Consider the following 21,251-nt stretch of genomic DNA (forward strand, 5'->3'; position numbering starts at 1 on the left):
TTTGGGTTCTTCTTTACCTCTCTCATCAAGGCTCTTCTCCCCCGATAGCAAAGTTTGGCCGGACGGCCAGCTCTAGGAAGGGTTCTGGTCGTCCCAAACGTCTTCCATTTAAGGATTATGGAGGCCACTGTGCTCTTAGGAACCTTAAGTGCAGCAGAAATTTTTTGTAACCTTGTCCAGATCTGTGCCTTGCCACAATTTTGTCTCTGAGCTCTTCAGGCAGTTCCTTTGACCTCATCATTCTCATTTGCTCTGACATGCACTGTGAGCTGTAAGGTCTTATATAGACAGGTGTGTGGCTTTCCTAATCAAGTCCAATCAGTATAATCAAACACAGCTGGACTCAAATGAAGGTGTAGAACCATCTCAAGGATGATCAGAAGAAATGGACAGCACCTGAGTTAAATATATGAGTGTCACAGCAAAGGGTCTGAATACTTAGGACCATGTGATATTTCAGTTTTTCTTTTTTAATAAATCTGCAAAATGTCAACAATTCTGTGTTTTTCTGTCCAATATGGGGTGCTGTGTGTACATTAATGAGGAAAAGAAATGAACCTAAATGATTTTAACAAATGGCTGCAATATAACAAAGAGTGAAAATTTAAGGGGGTATGCAAGCTGAACACTACAGGATTCACCAACCCAAAACATGTAGAAATACTGAAATTAAGTGCAGCGCAATGATAATGGACAAAGAAAAAATACATAAATATAAATGAATATATGAATTAGAGTCCTTGATAACTCATGAATGATAATAATCCCACTCTTGATGGAAAAAGAACGGATATTTTCTTCACAGACACCCTTGCTAATCAAATCACTAGGAAATTGCGCTTACCGGACGTGATGGACCTATAAGTTATAGGAGGTCATGCGGGCCTGATTCACAAAAACCTTGATGAACGGCCTGAATCTCTAGAACAGTATCCACATCCGCCAGTAAACTCATGCGAGCTGTAAATTTCGTGAATCGCAACACTCTGTGATTTCCTTTAGAAAATCCTCAGTGGGGTGTATAAGTGAAGTCATCGGTGAGATGCCCAAAAAAGTAAAAGAAAAAAGTCCTCTAAGTGTAGAGGGAAAGCTGATTTATTATAGACATCCAGGGCACAGTAACAATAAAAGCGCTAGAGCAAATTTTAAAGAGCGAAGCAGTGATAAGCATATAAACGTCCAGTGAAGACTCAGACTGTTCACGTCCGAACAGCTGGGAAGGTTGCGGGTGACGTCACAGGTAAACTCCGCCCCCAGAACTCACTGTGCTGGATGCTGGAGTGAACGGTCACAAGATTAATAGTTGTGGTAACTGTGCTCTCTACAACAAATAACGTTCTTTGCACACTCAAGTGGTTCTTACTCACCATTGGCAGTGAGTCTCCCTTCTAACGCTGAAGCACTGGAATCATCCCCTGTTGTGTGCAGGGCATACGAGCTGACCCGGACATTGGTATCCATCTGTCCCCGCAGAGGGCTATATCTGCATGCCTGTACGACCTTGCTATATAGGAGGTCCAACTTGTCTGGTAAGGGTACATCTCTAACACCCAGTGGAACCACTGGTGTTTGGAAGCTTCTTCAAATCCTTCTATCTCTTTCACCTATATGGGATGCACTAAATGAACTGATGAATGCATTTTCCCTGTGCGATTTTGATCCTTTATGCACTTAATGAACTGATGAATGCGATTTTTTTCTGTGCGATTTGAATTTTTCACGCAAATTAAAATTTTCAATTTTTTACTCTCAAATTTTGATTGAATTTTCAACACTACCTTTGCACTTTCCTCCACTGTTATGTATTGAGTATTTATTGTATTAATTTATAATCACTCAGCACTTTTTTCACATTGTACATATTGTGTGATATAGTGATTTCTTTGATCTTTCACTTTTAAGTCAATTGCTATGGGCAACCACATTCCTCTCAAACTTCCTCTCAAACTTCTGGTAACTTCTGGTAAGCCTGTTGCTCACTCCTGGCACTCAGAGCAGGCTCCTCAAACACAGATGCAGACCTTTTCTTTACTAGGTAACTTTGCACTGGAGCCTGGGACAAAGGGCACTTGGAGACTGCTCACCACACCACAAACAGCGCACTTGGTTCCATGTCTTGTCAGGGCTTCCCACACTGCATCTGCTTTCAAGCTTAGGCCTCCGCACCTTAGTAACTGGCTTCCTTGCACGAGCGTTGCTAGGGGCAAAAGCCACCACCTTTGCACTCATTGCACCAGTGTTGCTAGGGACAACCGCAACCCTCTTTCTCTTTGGCAAACTCTGCTCAGGCATGTACGGGGCTCAATCGGGCGGTATCAACCCCTCCAGCCACAGAGCTCTGTCTCTCATTTCAGCCATCCTTGCTTCTTTTTTTCCGTTTTAACTGCCCCATCTTCACAACACTTTTGCATAGTTCAGCAACAAATTGGAGCACTGTCACTTTAAGGCTAGTTACCTTTCTCTTGCAGGTTCTCCTCACCTGCACACACAGATTGTGCTGTCTCCTGCACCAAAACACAGTTCATATAACAGATGAACTTACTTCTTTGCAGGGATCTCCACTTCCTGCCTCTGAATCCGCCACCATATGTAAGAACTAGAATCAAATGTAGGGCTTTAAGGACACCCTTTTTCTTCTTTTTAAGGGCTTTATTTGCTTTTATTAAAAGAAGGTTCAGCAAAACATAAACATAGGTTTCCCTCGCAGGAGTTTTCAGCATTCCTTTTCCCATCAACAACGACATACATTTGGCTCTCACTTGCAGCACTGCTGCTCTGGCCTTACACTCCAGGCCCTTGTCTGTGTCCTACAGACTGTTCACCGACCAGCTTGGTGCACACAGCTAGAAAGCTCTTGCTGCACTGGCTCCCCTTGGAGCCCTCCTGACTCCTGGTCCAGACTTCCTGTCTGCCGGGGTGGAGCCCAGAACTATGGTCAGGTTACTACTAAAAGCCCAGCACACACCTGACCATCAGTATGCTGGCTGTTCTGAATACCTAGGATTGGAGATTTTATCCTGCCCAGATCACTTTGAAATCTCCAGGCTCCAGGTCAAAAAACAAACTTTAAAATACACTAAGGAAACCGAAAGGCCAGTTTCCTCTTCATGTCACAAGCTCCCTGGAGCCTGTCAACCCATCCGGTTGAGAATTCTGGGTCACAACCTCCTTCTAGACCTTGGCAGGGCAACGCTCTGCCTCAATATATATATGTAGCGCTGGTAGATTTTTCAATCTACTGCTTATAGGTACATTTAGTGGGTCATCTGTTCTGTACATAGTTCAGATTCAATCTAGTGCTAGATAACTCGGCGGAGGTGGTCCTCCGAGTTGCATTCTGGGAGAGGGTATTTATGGGACAGATGCCATGTTTCATGGAGTCTTCTTGCCTCGTGGCCCTCCTGGCCTAGAGGTATGTGTCAGTGAGTTCTACCTCGTAGCCCTCCGGCTTGGAGGGTTGCGTTGCTGCAGCCGTGCGGGTAGACCCAGAAGCCTGTCTGGGGTCTGCTATAGCTGGGATGGTCCTGTGCTGTCCGTCCTGCGGGAAGAAGCCGGACAATCCTGAAGATCCAGGGGAGGACCCATCTTGGAAGAGACCATGCAAGGCTGGTCTTAAGAAGGGCCTGGTGACTCAGTTGGAGGACGCATCCTAAACTACCCTACCGCACAAGTACTGCCGGGTCGACTTAAAGGTTCTGGTACTGTGTTTGCTGTTCATCAAAAACTACTACATCCTGTGGCAGAGGATCGTACAGTTTTGTTTCACCCAAGTCTGTGGCAGAGACTTTTGTTCGTGCTACATACCGGCTGCTAGGTTAGTGAGAGAGACCTATCTGGGCGGGCAAAGATTTATTCCTAAGCTGAGGAAACATTCATCCTAAAGATTTAAATTCCTTGATGCTACACCAAGAAAAGGTATTTGAACTTCCCTGCAACTCTTCTTCTACCTCTTTATTGCTACTTCTTCCAGTTATTCCCCATTAAAGCACTGGAAAAGTACTCAAGTGACTGTTGCCTCCATTGTCTGACAGTAAGCTCAACGGGACCCTAGACCCGGTACTGGTGAAATTACAGGAAAAAAGGTGACGGTAACAGCCCGCTAAAAATCAGCAGCTCCACCGTGAGTTAGTGCTAATATATATATATATATATATATATATATATATATACACACACAGTCCAATCAACTGAATTTACCACAGGTAGACTCCAATATATCAAACATCTCAAGCAGGGGTCAAGTCGTGGAAAGAAGTGTGGGAACTCACCCAAGATCCCCCCCCCCCGACACTGCAAAAAAGTACCTAAAATGGCCGTGTTCTGTGCTAAACAGTGCAAATATCAATATTTAAACTAAAAACATGTAGCTAGTGCTATTAGCAATGTGTTTAAGTTAAACAAAAGTCAAAAACCATATTTCTCCAGTTACACGAAGGTCGGGTTACTATAAGCCGGCCAGCACAGAGTTCTTCCTTACATCAGAGTCTACAAGATTCCCCTCTGATCTAAGGGGTGACCAGAGACCACCTTATGTCAGAGTCCACTGTGCTCCTCTTTACACCAGAGTTCCCACATACATTAGGGTGTGCAGCATTGTCCTTTACATCAGAGTTTCCCTTCACATCAGCATCCACAGAGTTCCCCCTTGCACTGTAAGGGGGAATCCTGCAGACTGATGTAAAGGGGTATGCCGGGAAATCTGATGAGGGGGGGGGGGATTCTGGTGATCAGAGGCCACCTTCCGCAGAGTGAATGCACTAAGGTGGTGGGGTCCTGATATAAGGGGGAACCTTTATATCAGTGCCCCTTTACATTATTGTATTCACTCTCCCTTTACATCAGTGACCCCCCCCCTTCAGACTGGCCTGGCGGCGCTGTCACTGACCTCCTCTCAGGTGCACTGTGCAGGGCTCAGTCAGTTGGCTCAAGCTTGGTGGCTCTGGTTTTATCCTATAGTCTCCTCTCCATAGTCCACACATGTCTGAATTCTCCCATGACTCCATCCTGGCGGCTCTCCCACTCTTGACTCCTCTCCAGACTCCCCCCTCAGAGACTGCAGACATATTAAAAGACAAGAGATGGTCAGAGATTGCGGACATGGTACAGGAGGTGGTTAGAGGCTGCAGACATGGAACAGGAGATGTTAGAGGATGCGGACAGACATATTTTTTATGCCTGCCGCCAGATGCAGTGTGCCACTTGCCACCCATAGCCTTCCACCAGATGCAGTGCCACTTGCCACCCACAGCTTGCCACCAAATGCCATGTGCCACTTGCCCCACACTTGCAGTGTGCCATTTGCCACTAGATGCAGTGTGTCACTTGCCACCCATAGCCCGCCACCAGGTGCAGTGCTACTTGCGCCCAATAGTTAGCCACAAGATTCTAGAATCCACTACCAAGGCAGGGAGTAGTTGAGCCTGCAGCCAGTGAAACTAAGAACAGACAAAAACGATCACACACTGCTTCAATGTTTACAGAGGAGCCAAAAAAGACTAACTTTACCTGAGCCTCTCTAGAAATCTATTCTAGGAGGGTGCCACACTTTTATTTACTTATTTCTTTATTTCATTTATTTATTCAGGTGAAAGTCGGTTTCTCACCAGATGAGGTCCTCCCGGGATCAGATGTGTCTCTCCAGGTTCAGGCTACTCCTGGCTCTCTCTGTGGTCTCAGGGTGGTGGATCAGAGTGTGGTGTTAATGAAACCAGACAAGGAGCTGACTGTCGACAAAGTAACCTTCATATATACTTCGCATTTTATCTAATACTAGTGATGACTGCTACACACTTTTTATCACATGTATACTTCATTAGGCAGCAAGCTTAAAGTGGTTATAACCCTTACATATACCCAGTGAAGTGACTATCCTCAGGTGATACACAGAGAGGAAACAAATCCTCCTACATAAGTTGTGCCTGTTTATCTGCAGCCTTCTCCTCTCTACATAAATTCAAAGTGCTGAATTTATAATCTTGTCTGAGAGTTAAGAAAAAAGGGGGTGGAGAGCTGAAGTTACACAGGTTACACAGTGAGTAGAGCTCTGAGAGCTGGTTGGAGGGAAGGGACTAGCGATGAGCCTGCGGTTCTAGACGAACATAATTTCGACTCGAACATCGGGTGTTCACCCGTTTGCCGAATACCGAACATTATGGGGCTTTTGTGGAAAATTCGAGCACCCGTGGAATGCGCCATAATGAACCGCTAGACCGTCAATGCACTGCGAGATCGCAGTGCATTGACGGCTGCTGATTGGCCAAAGCATGCACCTGACCTGCATGCTATGGCCAATCACAGCGTGCTCTGCTGTGAGAGCCATGATTGGCCAAAGGCAGGGTGCCTTTGGCCAATCATGGCTCAGGGGGCTGAGTCCACACCCCACATCATATAAGGCTGCTTACACGGCAGCCGTACATAGTTTTATGAATGAGAGCAGCAAAATGACATTTGTAAAGGAAAACATGTCATTTAAAATTGCTCGCAGCTCTAATGGATTGCCGGATCCCGGCAATGTAGATAAAAATCATTGAAAAAAACAGCATGGGTCCCCCCCAGTCCATTACCAGGCCCTTTGGGTCTGGTATGGATATTAAGGGGAACCCCACACCAAAATGTAAAAAAAAAATTGCGTGAGTGTCCCCCCAAAATTTATACCAGGCCCTTCAGGTCAGGTATGGATATTAAGGGGAACCCCGCACCAAAATAAAAATAAAATGGTGTAGGGGTCCCCCCAAAATCCATACCAGGCCCTTCAGGTCTGGTATGGATTTTAAGGGGAACCCCAAGCCAAAATGTAAAAAAAATGGCGTAGGGGTCCCCCCTAAAATCCATACCAGACCCTTATCTGACAACGCTGGATAAGGGGGGGGGCGGAGAGCTCCCCCCCTTGAACCCCGTACCAGTCCACATGCCCTCAACATGGGGAGGATGCTTTGGGGTCCCCCCAAAACACCTTGTCCCCATGTTGATGGGGATAAGGGCCTTTTCCCCACAACCCTTGCCCTGTGGTTGTGGGGGTCTGCGGGCGGGTGGCTTATCAAAATCTGGAAGCCCCCTTCAACAAGTACATTGTACTCCTACACATTCACCAAAAAAGTGTCAAAATGGTAAAAATGACAGGAGAGAATTTGGGACAAAAAAAACCTTTAAAAAATAAAGGGTCCCGCGATGTCCATTCATCTTCGATCACATCGTCCGACAACCGGAGAAAAGAAAATGGAAAAGACTCCATCTCCATGGGAGGCTCCCGCTGACTGCAGGCTTTTCTGCATTGACAGCTGTTATATAGCTGAGGGCAAGACCCCCTTCTGACATCATGTGACATCACGTAGCATCAAAGGGGGGCGGGGTCACCCATTTACATCACCGGGTGGCTCTGCCCTCAGCTATATAACAGCTGTCAATGCAGAAAGCCTGCAGTCAGTCCCATGGAGGCTGAGTTTTTTTCTGTTTTTTTTTTTTTTTCTTTTTTTTCTCGGTCCATCAGACGCTGTGATTAAAGATGAATGGACATCGCGGGACACTTTTTTCTTTTTTTTTAATAGAGGACTTGTCCTAAATTGTCATTTTTACCATTTTGACACTTTTTTGGTGAATGTGTAGGGGTACAATGTACCTGATACCCATTCACATAGGGGGGGCCGGTATCTGGGGGTCCCTTTGTTAAAGGGGGCTTCCAGATAAGCCCCCCTGGTTGTGGGGATGAGGCCCTTCTCCCCATCAACATGGTGTTTTGTGGGGGACTCCAAAGCATCCTCCCCATGTTGAGGGCATGTGGCCTGGTACAGTTCAGGAGGGGGGGGGTGCTCTCTCGTCCCCCCTCCTTTTCCTGCAGCCTGCCAGATTGCGTGCTCGGATAAGGGTCCGGTATGGATTTTGGGGGGACCCCTACCCCATTTTTTTTTATTTTGATGCAGGGTTCCCTTTAAAATCCATACCAGAACTGAAGGGCCTGGTATGGATTTTGGGGGGACCCCCCCACGCAATTCTTTTTTTTTTGGTGCTGGGTTCCCCTTAATATCCATACCAGACCCAAAGGGCCTGGTAATGGACTGGGGGGGGTGAACCTATGCCATTTTTTTTCAATGATTTTTATCTATATTGCCGGGACCGGACAATACATTACAGTCGCGAGCAGCTTTAAATGAAATTTTTTCCTTTAAAAATGTAATTTTGCTGTGGTACTGTTGTAAACATGGGAAAGATGCATTACTTTACAGGCATACTAAGGACACCCCCCCAGGCATGATATTTAAAGGAATATTTAATTTTTATTGTTTCACTTTAAGCATTATTAAAATCACTGCTCCCAAAAAAACAGATGTTTTTAAAACTTTTTTTGCATTGATACATGTCCCCTGGGGCAGGACCCGGGTCCACCAAACACTTTTTATGTCAATAACTTGCATATAAGCCTTTAAAATGACCACTTTTGATTTTTCATGTTCGTGTCCCATAGACTTTAACGGTGTTTGAGTGTTCATACAAATGTTTTGCCTGTTCGCAAGTTCTGGTGCGAACCGACCCGGGGGGGTCTTTGGCTCATCCCTAGAAGGGACACACCCCCCTTCACACAGCAGGAACAGAGCAAGGCTGTCAATCAGCCAGAGCTCCCTCCCTGTCACCATTTTTCTCTTGGTGTCAGAAAAACTTGTCAGGAAATGACTGCTGATAGCAGAAGAACAAAGCATCAGACAGAAATTACACTTAGTGCTCTTAAAGTGGTAGTAAAGTCTACCTTGTTTACTTGTACCTACAGGTAAACCTAAAATAAAGCTTACCTGTAGGTACAGTACATATCTGCTAAACGTGCACCGTTTAGGAGATATACCTCAAGACAGCATACAGACGAGCGGTTTTCCTGATAGGCATTGGTTCAGTCGGAAAAATTTAGAACATGTTCCATTTGTAGGTCCGTCAGAATTTTCGACGTAAAAAGTCTGATGGGGCATACACACGATCGGAATATACAATGAAAAGCTCCCGTCGGTCTTTTTCTGTCGGACATTCCGCTCGTGTGTAGACGGCATAAGAGTTCCCTTCACTAAGACTAAGGGGCCAAGCCCAACCCCTTTAAAGGAATCGCTGCACACATGTGTTTGGTGCTGTGAAGTCTAGCAACAGATTGCAGGTGCAGGTACAATGTGCAGGCTCCTGCAGAATCTTTCTCCATCCCTCTGCTTGTATTGAGGTACAGACTTCAGTTCGAGAGCTGGAGGAAGTGTCAATGGACTACGGATGAGGTAATCCCTGCAACTGTGTTCCATTGATAACTACAAGTCTGTCTGCTCTGGAGGCAGACGTAACTTGTAATTTTTTTCATTCACAAATCTCTGTGAAAGAACAAAGCAGTTGTGCGAGTTGTGGGTGAAGCCATGCACAACCGTGCAAAATTCAAAACTGACAGCTTGCTGCTTGGAAGAAGATCCCCTGCATGCTGTCAAAGCCGGAGACGTTTTGGGGATGGGTCGACTTGGCACCATGTGGGTGGGTGCAGCATGGTGCGGTGGCAGTAACATGCACTGAGTTCAGAGGTAATTGCAGAACTTGTATTGAAATAAAGTAAACAGTTCACAACAACCCGTCGGAAGACAGCCCAACTGGGAACACTCACAGATGTCACAGTATGTAGCGGAGCAGTTCTCAGCTAAGCTGACAGCGTTTGTCTTCAGGAGTGAAATGCCGCCTGGCTTTTTCGAGGCCCAAGGGAGGTTTCCAGAAACAATACAAAGGTTGCACCGCTCCAAATGAAATATGATATCTCTTCTGCTATAGCAATTGCTGGGTGCCAGCCTTGGTCCGCAACCAGAGCATAGATAGAGAAAAAATAAGGGGGGGGGGGGGGGAATGGCAGCACTAACTACCATAAAATAGTAGTTTTATTTCAGATCCATTAAAAACGAGCCTGCACACACCTCTGGCTTCAGTAAACGAGCTTCACACACCTGTGCTTAGTCATTGCTGAAGCCACAGGAGATGTGTGTGCAGGCTGTGCCCTTGGTTTTTAATGGATCTGAACTAAAACTACTATTTTATGCTGGTTAGTGCCGCCATTTCCCCTTTTTATTTTCTCTATCTATGCTCAGGTTTCCAGAAAGAGTGGCATGTCCCTAGACTTTCCCTACTCATCTGGAACCTTTTCCTATCATTAATACTGTTCCTGACAAACGGGTACCCTGTTCCAACATTGTCCTCATGCGAAATGCAAGCCAAACCCAGGAGCCAGGGTCTTTAAAGGACTCTGCCTGACCCAAGATGGCCTGCCAGAGTCACATGGGCTGTTACCATCCAACCGGATCACTGCCCCAGTGACCCAGGAAAATTTAGAGCAGGGTTTCTCAACCAGGGTCCCACGGAACCCTAGGGTTCCAGTCCAGAGGTTGCTAGGGGTTCCTTGAACAATGAGCAATTTCAGCCTCTCAGATAAGTTCCCACTCACACCATTGATCTTTTTAGTTATCTGTAAGGGGGTAATTCTTCCCAGTGATCACAAGTGTAAGGAGCATTCTTCTCACTGACCCTCACACTAATGTATCATGAGTATAGATACAGTATAGTCATTTTTAGCAGGAGTTCCCTGAGACTGGAAAGTAATTTCAAGGGTTCCTGTTGAAAAGGTTGAGAAAGGCTGACTTAAAGGAACAATGTACCTCCTGACTTCCTCTTCTTCTTCATTGCCGTTACGGTAGAGCACCACCTGCAGTGGAGAAAACAGACTGCACCTGCCTACAACCATGCAACATGTTACACCCTAAACATGAGTATAACTTGTAACATGATCCAAAATGTGAAGTTATCCTTTAAGCTGTCAGATAAGATAAGACTCTTTGAGAATTTTTATTGCAATTGGGGGTTGTTATTATTCTTTAAAAAAAAAAAGAGAAATCTAAACTGGACCTCTTTCATGTAACTATAACCAACACATTTTTCTACACAAGTTTTTGGCTAATTTAATGTCATGTTTATTCTACAGGTTCGTGCCCTCTTCAATGAATATGATTTTCCCTTCCACCTAGATTTTATGGGAGGTTTTAGTGGCCCAGATGGTGAACCCCGTCGCTGTCGCAATCGTCCCGGAGAATATCATCAATTTCCCTTTGGTATTCCGATTGCTGAGGATGAAATCCACAAAGTTTTTATGGTACTGTTGGAAACCGTAAGGTTTAATATGTTTTCCAATTTTCCGGGGAAAATTGTCAGTGTACATTTTATGGTGATTACAGTATGTCTACTGTGCTGTATAGTCAGGCACATATACAAAGTATGTCCTCTCTATATCCTCCACAGCTTAAGTGCTTAGTTTGGATGGTGTTTAAGTTCTAACTTTTAGCTTCAACGGTATTTAGATCAAACCTCCCAACATTTTGAGATGGGAATGAGGGACACCTACTAGCAAATGTATGTAGGCATAGGACACACCCCCTGCCACGCCCCCTTAAAGGGGAAATAACAAAAAAAAGGTTAATTAAATCCACAAGTGTTTTTTTTTACCACTACTATTCCTTTATATTGGCTTTTAAAATTGAAAAATGCAGCAATTTAGAATTTGTATGAAAGGTTTAGCACTGGGAAACACTTTTTGTAAGATAAAAAGTGCATTTTATATACACCTATATATATCAGATCAAAATGAGGGACAAATGAGGAGGAATGAGGGACAGAGGGACATTGCTCCAAATCAGGGACAGTCCCTCGAAATCAGGGATAGTTGGGAGCTATGTTTAGATTCTTGATTCTTAGTTGTGATGCAAGAATAAAGGAAGGATACTCCCGCGCTATCACTGAAGGTAGAAATCAATATGTGTAAACCAAAGTAACTGCTGCAAACACCGAACAGGTGAATCCGTGACCAAAAACAGATTATGTAAGTGAATGGTGCTGCGCTGTAACAAAACTATAAAAAAACCTGTATAGCACAGGTACTGTAAATAAACAATGATAATAAAACGGTGCACAAGGTGGCAGTATGGCCCCAATATCAAATACAAGAGGCTTCTAAAGAGAAACTGTAAAAAGAACATCTAAATATAAAATTAGATTTTACCAATAAATTTTATACGACATACTACACTATTTTGGCCATTCCCCCTTCTTCCCTTTGCATCCTGTTGGGGAGAGTGTGGAAGTCTAATACAGCGGCGACATCATCCATCATTTCATATTGATTCCTGGATTAATGTGAGGAAGACCCCCCAAAGGTTATAGAAACCGCCAGACACCCATGCAAGGACCCACAGAGGATATCTGAATTATTGATGTTTTTACATGCTGTTACTTTACAGTAGTAAGGTGAGAGGCCACCCCTTATAGAGATGTCACTGCATGGAATGAAGAGACACCTTGGAATTATCACCTTCACTTCTTATTTCAAGATTATCATAGAGACTTTCTATTAGTTCACCACATGTATTGACGTGTTATTGAGCACTGTTTGGAATTTTTTATATTAGAGTTATACCTGCATTGGATATTCTTTTTACAGTTTCACTTTAGAAGCCTCATGTATTTGATGTTTGGGCCATACTACCACCTTGTGTACAGTTGTATTATCACTGTTTATTTACAGTTCAGTATCTGTGCTATACAGGTTTCTTTATAGTTTTGTTACAGCGCAGCACCATTCACTTAGTTGGGATGGTGTTTTGCTTCCTGCCCATCAGGTAGAATGGTGTTTACACTCCTGACCCTTAAGTCCTTTATTTTGTTTTGTGGCATGCTATTCTCGTGTCGAAAGTGAAGAGGTTACTCACAATACGACAGCATACAATGTCAGAAGTGACGTAATGTGTTGAATGGTTTGGTATTTATTCTTTAGTTTCTGAGGATGCGTAGTCTTGCTCTTACGATTTTTTTTTGTACGAAAACCGTACTAATGAAACGAAAATCGGACATTGAGTGACAAAAATGTTATAGTCTGCACATCCAACTTTTGTCTGATGAAAAAGCGAAATCGGCTGTCCAAAAGCACCATATAAACGATCCGAAAATCATCAGACAGGTCGTCGTACAGATTTTTCCATCCGATTTTTGTATCGTGTGTACGGGGCTTAAGTTGGCATGGTGTTTAGATTCCTGACTCTTAGCACTGTTTTTATATTCCTGATTCTAAGTTGGGATGGTGTTTGGATTCCTGACTCTTATGCCGCATACACATGGTCGGACTTTTCAGCTACAAAAGTCCGACAGACTTTCGACAGACTTTCGACGGACTTTTGGCGGATTTTCAACAGACTTTCTAACGACCGGACTTGCCTACACACGATCACACCAAAGTCCGACGGATTCGTACGTGATGACGTACACCGGACTAAAATAAGGAAGTTGATAGCCAGTAGCCAATAGCTGCCCTAACGTCAGTTTTTGTCCGTCGGACTAGCATACAGACGAGCGGATTTCTGGGTCCGGCGGAGTTACGACGTAAAGATTTGAAGCCTGTTCCAAATCTAAAGTCCGTCAGATTTGCGACTGGAAAAGTCCGCTGAAGGTCCGGTGAAGCCCACACACGATCGGATTGTCCGCCGGATTTGATCCGTCGGCGTCCGTCGAACAAGTCCAGTCTAAAAGTCCGACCGTGTGTACGCAGCATTAGCATTGTGTTTGGATTCCTGATTCTAAGTTGGGATGGTGTTTAGATTCCTGACTTTTAATTGGGATGGTGTTTAGATTCCTGATGCTTAGTTTGGATGGTATTCAAATTCCTGAAATTGTTTAAAATTGTGATTCTTTAGTTAGGATGGTGTTTAGACTCTTAGTTGGAATAGTCTTTAATTTTCTTACTGTTAAGTGGGATAGTATTTTAATTCCTTAAGCCAGCCATAGATGGTTCTCAGCCAGTTCAGCAGGGATTCAAACCATCTATGCGCAGGATGATTGTACCCGAGTCTCCTCGTCCCCCCGCCCCTGGCTGGAGAACACAATTGCCCTGTAGAGAAATTCCCCTCATCAACACTGACTGTGTTGATGGAGGTACCGAGCGATTTTCTTTCCTGTAATCCAAGGTTGCAGGAAAGAAAATCGCATAATCTATGGCCTGCCTTACTCTTAAGATGGTGTTTAGCATTCTGACTCTTATGGCGCATACACATGATCGGAATTTTGAACAGCAAAAGACCGATGAGAGCTTATCGTCGAAAAATGCGACCGTGTGTATGCTCCATTGGACTCCATTGGAGTTTTGCTGGCCGAATTCCAGCCAGCAAAAGATTGAGAGCATGCTCTCAATTTTTTGGTCGGAAAAAGTTTCTATCCCAAAATGCGATCGTCTGTAGAAATTCTGACGCGCAAAATTCCTACACATGCTCGGAAACAATTCGACGCATGCTCAGAAGCATTGAACTTCATTTTCTTGGCTCGTCGTAGTGTTGTACGTCATGATGTTCTTGATGGTTGGAAGTCCAGCGAACTTTTGTGTGACCGTGTGTATGCAAGGCAATACCGTCGGAAAAGCCATCATATATTTTTCCGACGAGAATTCCGATCGTGTGTACGCGGCATTAGTTGGGTTGGAGGTTTAGATCAGGACACTTAGTTGGGAAGGTATTTAGATTCTTTACTCTTAGTTATGCTGGTCTTTAATGTAGCACTCACCCCCAAAAGGGCCGCTGATTTGTCCCAGGTTCCTTTCTCGGATTAGTGCAATAACAGCCAGACATATAGCAACAGTCACTCTTCTGGATCAATAAACAGTCTAGGGGTTGCTGTTTTTTTTATTTTATTGCTGATTAACAGGGATGGGCCAAACAGACCCCTGATCGGTTCACACCAGAACTTTCAAACACCGCGAAAGTTCGGACTCGAATAACGAACCCATTAAAGTCAAAGAAAACCCGAACGTCAGAAATCAAAAGTGCCCATTTTGAAGGCTTATATGCAAGTAATTGGGCATACAATGGTTAAAGGGGTCCGGGTCCTGCTTTGGGGGACATGTATCAATAAAAAAAAAGTTTGTGAAAAACTTCATTTTTAAAAGAGCATTGATTTTTTTTATTTTTAAAGTGAAAGCATAAAAATGAAAAATTCCTTCCAATATAGTGCCTGGGGGTCCCCTTAGTCTATCTGTAAAGTGGCAGATCTATACCATGTCTAGAATCTGCTGCAGCAATAACTGCATTTATAAAGCCAAAAGAAATGACATTTTCCCTGCAAGCTGCGTTTATTTTACTCAGCAACAGCTGGGGAGCCAGTGTGTATAATGAGGCCACAATGTAGTGCACTGGGTTTAGATTAGAGATTTTTTGGATACATTCTGGTGTCACTTTGATTTTGGATAGAAGTAACGGGTGCGTAAAAATTGGTCTTTGGGTGTCGGTGGCGCCTTCCCACCGTAACCCTATAGAGTTAATCTCGATGAAAGCAAGAATTGGCCTTGTTGTAAAAAATTTCAATGATATGCACCTGTCAAAGAGGTTCAGAAAAATTACTAGTTGGGTGTCAGGGGCGCCTTTCCACCCTAACCCTATAGAGGTGCTCTTGATGAAGGCAAAAAAAAATTGCAATGATATGCACCTGGGTGTTATTGTGCCCATGAAACCTATACCAAAAACATTCTTCCAGATGACATGATTAAACACCCTCAAAGCTAGGAAACCTCGAAGTCCTGCAGAGATTCCACATCCCAAAAAGACTTAATCAGTCACATCGGCATCAGGGGCTTTATAGCTGGTAATCCAGGACTGATTAATTTTTAAAAAGGTCAAACGGTCCATCGAGTCTGTGGACAGATGCGTTCTATGATCAGTAACGAAACCTCCTGCAGCACTGAATGCCCGTTCTGAAAGCACGCTGGATGCAGGGCAGACCAACAACTCAATAGCATACTGAGCAGTTCTGGCCAGTGGTCTATTCTCATGGCCCAGTAAGTCAGTGGATCGTCAGCTGGAAAGCTCTCCTTCTCTGTTTTGGCCCCGAGGTAATCGTCCACCATGTGATGCAGATGCTGCCGATGGGATGTGGAAGCTGACAGCCCTGGGCGGTGAGTACTAAAAAAATTCCGAAATGCTTCACGCAGGCAGGCGCCTTCTCCAACGCACCTCTCTTGACCAACAGAAGACTAAAAACTACGTTTTCATGACACTGTAACCTACTGGAGTCAGGAAAAAAGTTCAATAAAATCCTCTTTAACATGTCCTCTAGAGATTTTATCTTCTGCACTCTCTGTGGGGACGGGATGCCACGTATTTATGCCACGTATTCTTGGGTCCTTTGGCAGGCTTTGAAGCATGAGGTTACCCATGCACCTCAAATTTGCCGAGGTTTGAGAAGCAGACTCCTCGGGGTCACTCAGGATGACAGTATTTGGAACTTCCTCCTCCCGGCCACATACTACTCCCAATGGTCCTGGGGTTGGAAAGCCATCACTTACAGATTGACGCATGTCTTCCTCTTCTTTGAAGCCTATGAAAGTGCCAGAATCCTCCTCTTCATCCTCCTCCCCTCTCTCCTCCTGTGTTTTCTGTGACTTAGGAATGATGATGTCTGGATAAAGTGGGCCTTGAGAGGAAAGGAAGCCCTCCTCTTCCTCCTGCTGCTCTGCCTCCAGTGCCCTTTCCATAATTCCATGCAGAGTCTGCTCCAGCAGGAACACAACAGGGATTGTGTCACAGATGCATGCACCGTCACCGCTCACCATCCTTGTGGCCTCCTCAAATGGTGACAATACAGTAAATATAAAAGTAGGAAAACACTGCGCTCAAAAAAAACTCTCAAATAAGCTGCAGTTCAAATGTGCGATATACACAGCAATATGGAAAAAAGAAAAAGAAAAAACTGCGCTATACCCTCAAAGCATATATGTGAAAAATGAATGACAAATATATGAATTCATATACAAGAGTGAAATTATGAAAAATCAAACTGGTGTCTGACTATTATCAAGCGCATGTAAAACAATAATACCAAAACACATAAAGTGAAAGTGTAATAATAAGAACACCAAGTCCATAAACCAGATGAACAGAAAGTCTACTAGGCAATGAGAAGAGACCCTTGATCGCTGTTCATAGGGATCGGTGTGTAAAGATGGAAAATAAGAAAACACCCATCATAGTGCACACTTACCAAATAGTAAGATCAATAAGCTTATCGATAAACCAGAAGCCGGATGGACAATAGATCTGGAACGTCCCTCTATGCGCTTATGACAGGCGGCAGGCAAGCTGGGTGAAGTAAGGCCTGGATATCCAACCAGCGTTAGGGCATCCCTCTGGTGGCGTAGCCGCAGGCATGTATAGGGAGGTACCAATCCCTGAATCACAAACATAGGAGTAAAGAAGAGGTATCCATAGTGTGACTCCGTATAACAAATTTATTTAAATAAAGTAGAATACTTACAATTATGAAGTTAAAAGAGAGCAAAATCGCCGTCCGGCTGGCGAGCGCCCGTCCAAGTGAAAAGCGATGACGTCAGAACGTCACCCTCCCGACGTATGTTTCGTCTGTAACTGACGTCGTCTGGGGAACGGGAATACAGTGCATGCATCCTTAATGATCAGCCATTGGCGTGGGGAAAAAAACCGACCTGAGCCTGTCGTCGTGCTGTATTCCCACAGGTACTCATTGACGGCCCTCTGCTGCATGTATAGCCGCTGCAGCATTGCGAAAGTCGAGTTACATCTGGTGGGAATGTCACAAATCAGGCGGTTTACGGGCAGGTGGAATTCCCGCTGAACTTCAGCAAACCGAACACTGGCTATGTATGACCGCCTGAAATGGCAACAGACTCTTCTGGCCAGGTTTAGCACATCTTGCAAACCTGGGTACATATTTAGGAAATGCTGCACCACCAAATTGAGGACATGTGACAGGCATGGCACATGTGTCAAATTTCCCTGTCGAACAAACTGTTTGTTCGGATGTTCGGCGAACATGTGAACAACGAAAGTTCGGCCTGAACTTATTATCGGGCCGAACCATTCGCCCATCCCTACTGATTAACTTGGATAGGCCTTAGGAAGCTGTGGGATACTCCATGAACAATGAATTGAGGACACTCTCCGCTGTAATACTATTTCTCAGAACAGTCTCTTCAACAAAAGCCAAGAAAAGGAACAGCACCCAGGCATCCTCAGCAATGTCCCAGGCCAGGCAAGCACCCATAAAAATATGCTAGGGATGTCAGCAGCAACAGTCACTAAGATCTTCCTTTGAGGTCTTTACTCACAATGCTCCTGGACACTTGGATGCCTCCCTCCAGTATCAGACAGACATTTCCTCCATGGGTCTCCTAGACTGGATCCTCAGTGAAATCTCTCACTTAGCTTCAGAGATTTTAACAGAACAGGCCACCCAGCTCTGCCACAGCTGGGACCTTGATGAGCACAAGTAGAATTTTCGGCTGGGCTGCCCAGAAGGGCAGTAGCCCTTTAGGCTGGGAACTTCTTCTTCTGGACAAAGACAGGGCTGCCTCTGACTCCAGACTATTCATGCAATCTGCATTCATCTATTGGGTACCCTCCCCCAGAGATTGGCTAAATTCACATGAATATTCAGACTGCTGGTTTGCATTCTCCCAACCCACCATATTCTGGAATCCTCCAGAAGACAGGGGAGAGCAATCAAACCTGCAGCCTGCAGAGCCCAGAACAGCCCAAGGCAATTACACACTGCTCAACTGATTATAGGAGAGCCACCAGAACTAAATTTACCTGACCTAAATAGCAACATATCAGGAGGGTTCTACATTAGATTCCTGACTCTTAGTTGAGATGGTGTTTTGATTCCTGACTTTTAGTTAGGGTGGTGTTTGATTCCTGACTCTCACCTGGGAGGGCAAAGCTGAATGCCCAGATATGTCCATGGGTATTAGGCACTTCAGTATATACAGTAAACAGTTTAATGACTCAAGGTGAGAGTGCAATTCTGTCAAGAGGCAGTAATCCTTTACGTGAACATGACAGTGCTGTAAATTCTATTCACAAGCTAAAGATTGTTGACAAATTTTATATTTTATTTTTGGCACTTGTAGAAAACATGAAATTTATTTAAAAGGTAATGTTTAGTAACATTATAGGGGAGCCCAAGATAATTTTTTTTTAAAGAGCTAGCCACGTCTGCACAGTAGATCCCCAAAGGCTTATATATATACAGTATATATATATATATATATATATAGTTTTTTTTTTCTTAAAAAAAAAAGAATGCTAAAACGCTAACGCAGAAAAACGCTAATTAATGCTAAAGAAAACGCTATTGCAAAAACATTAAAAAAAAGTTGAAAAACTCACTGCAAAGCTACTGGCGTTTTTATAATATTATTTTAACGTCCAGTGTGAATGAGGACTTAAAGTAAATTGAGTGTACTTTCTAACATTGTGGGGTCTGTCTCACAAATGTGGTTAGTGTAAAGCTAAAAGATAGTACAGTGGTACCTTGGATTAAGAGCATAACTCGTTCCAGAAGAATGCTTGTAACCCAAAGCAAAGTTCCCCATAGGAAATAATGGAAACTTAGATAATCTGTTCCACAGCCACTACTATTGTATGCAGTACCACATGTGGCCAGAGGTGGGGGGTGCCGGAGACACTCGGAAACACTCTATTGTATGCAGTACCACATGTGGTCAGAGGTGGGAGGTGCCGGAGACACTCGGAAACACTCGGAGACCTCTCTGAGCTGCTTGGATGCACTCAGAGACAGTCGAAGAGGCTCAGAGACACTTGGGAACGAGTGTTTCCGAGTGTCTCCGAGTGCATCCGAGCGGCTCCAAGTCACCAGCGCCCCCGCACCCCTGGTCAAATGCGGTACTGCACACCCCATTGGCTTGAGTCAGGATTTTAAAAAAAAAATAGCTGGTATTGCAAAACATTCGTAAACTGCGATACTCGCAATCCGAGGTATTGCTGTATCTTAATACCATCTTTCATAATAATTACTTTTTAGCTGTAAAATCCAACAACAAGAGTACAATGCCCCAATAACAGGCTCCATGGTTGGGTAGAGTTTGGAACCATCATATGGATATTTTACCCCCCCCCCCTGTGTCCCCCATGCTATTCAAAGAGTTAACAGGAGATTCAGTGCATTTGAGGTAATCCGGTATAATTTTTTTGTGAACATTTAACTTAAATCATGTAATTTTTTTTTAATTACAGGACATGAATTTGAATATTATCACAAGTGCTCCAATGACAAAACCTTTGCTGTGTCCTGATTCATTGGATGTGGAGACAGACAATGCAGGTAATAGAGTCATTTTTTTTTTTTTTTTTAAAGTGACACAATTGCATGCTTTTTTCATTAAGAAACATGTGTTGCTTATAATATTTAAAATGAACTTCATTTTTTTTTTTTTACTTTTGTGCAGGCATATATGTGGGACCTGGTGTTGGAGCCAGTGGATATTCTATAGTCGGGGGCATAGGAGGAATAGCTTATGGAGCAGGACCAATGATGCCAGGAGCAGGATCAATGATCCCAGGAGCAATGCCATCACGTAATGCTATCCCTGACATCTCAACTCTAACAAAGCCAGAGTTTATTAGGAAATACTTTCCTGAGACATGGATATGGGAGCTGATGCCAGTTGGGTAAGTCACTGTCTCTGATTAATAAATATAAAGCCAATTATATCTTCAGTATCATAATTAATTATGAGTCCTTCTTTTTAGAATCGTTGCAGGCAGTGGTGGCACCAGGGGGGTGCATGGGTGGGCTATAGCGCCACAAAAAAAATTGTTAGCACCACCATCAGCAGCATGAGCCTATAGAACTGCTAATTGCTGCACATCTCTAAACCCCACATATTCACAATTATCGTACTTGCAATGCACATTGATGTAACTGGCCCCAACCCATTCCTAGGCCATCTCTCATCAACAGGCTGCCTTGTTTTCTCTTCCCACTCATTCATACACAACTACCCAACAGAGTGCCTCCTACAACCATCACCCTCTCCCCCATTCCCGTGACTCCCTTCCATGTCTGCAGCTGAACTGATTATTTATTTATTTTTTTAAGAATAGTAAAAAAAAAAAAAAAACTGCCATTTCTTTTATTTTTATTTGCAATCCCTGTCCCATTGGGGAGATTTCCTTTCACTTCCTGCCCTGTAGACACAACAGAAAGTTGGAGAAAATCTCTCAAAAGTGAGGTAAATACCCTCTCAGAGCTTGTTAACACCGCCGTGCCCAGGGCGACGTCAGGTGTGACGAAACGCGTACGGAGGAGCGACGTGCTGACGTCACCGCTATTCACGAAAGTCCCGTAATTTACAGAGAGCCGGCCGGCTTCACTTTTTACCTTGCCTCGCGGCATGT

At 44.1% G+C, this 21,251-nt stretch overlaps 1 protein-coding gene across 1 annotated transcript in view; it reads left to right on the forward strand.

Annotated features, from left to right (window-relative positions):
- LOC141105655 (alpha-2-macroglobulin-like) overlaps positions 1–21,251 on the forward strand; it is a 145,259-nt gene that overhangs the window by 73,893 nt on the left and 50,115 nt on the right. Inside the window, exons 15-18 of the mRNA XM_073595632.1 lie at positions 5,585–5,734; positions 10,973–11,140; positions 20,088–20,175; positions 20,300–20,522. Of these exons, the coding sequence (XP_073451733.1) occupies positions 5,585–5,734; positions 10,973–11,140; positions 20,088–20,175; positions 20,300–20,522 (629 nt within the window). The remainder of the gene's footprint in view (positions 1–5,584; positions 5,735–10,972; positions 11,141–20,087; positions 20,176–20,299; positions 20,523–21,251) is intronic.

Source organism: Aquarana catesbeiana, linkage group LG08 (genome assembly GCF_042186555.1).
Source record: "Aquarana catesbeiana isolate 2022-GZ linkage group LG08, ASM4218655v1, whole genome shotgun sequence".
Taxonomy (NCBI): Eukaryota; Metazoa; Chordata; class Amphibia; order Anura; family Ranidae; genus Aquarana; species Aquarana catesbeiana.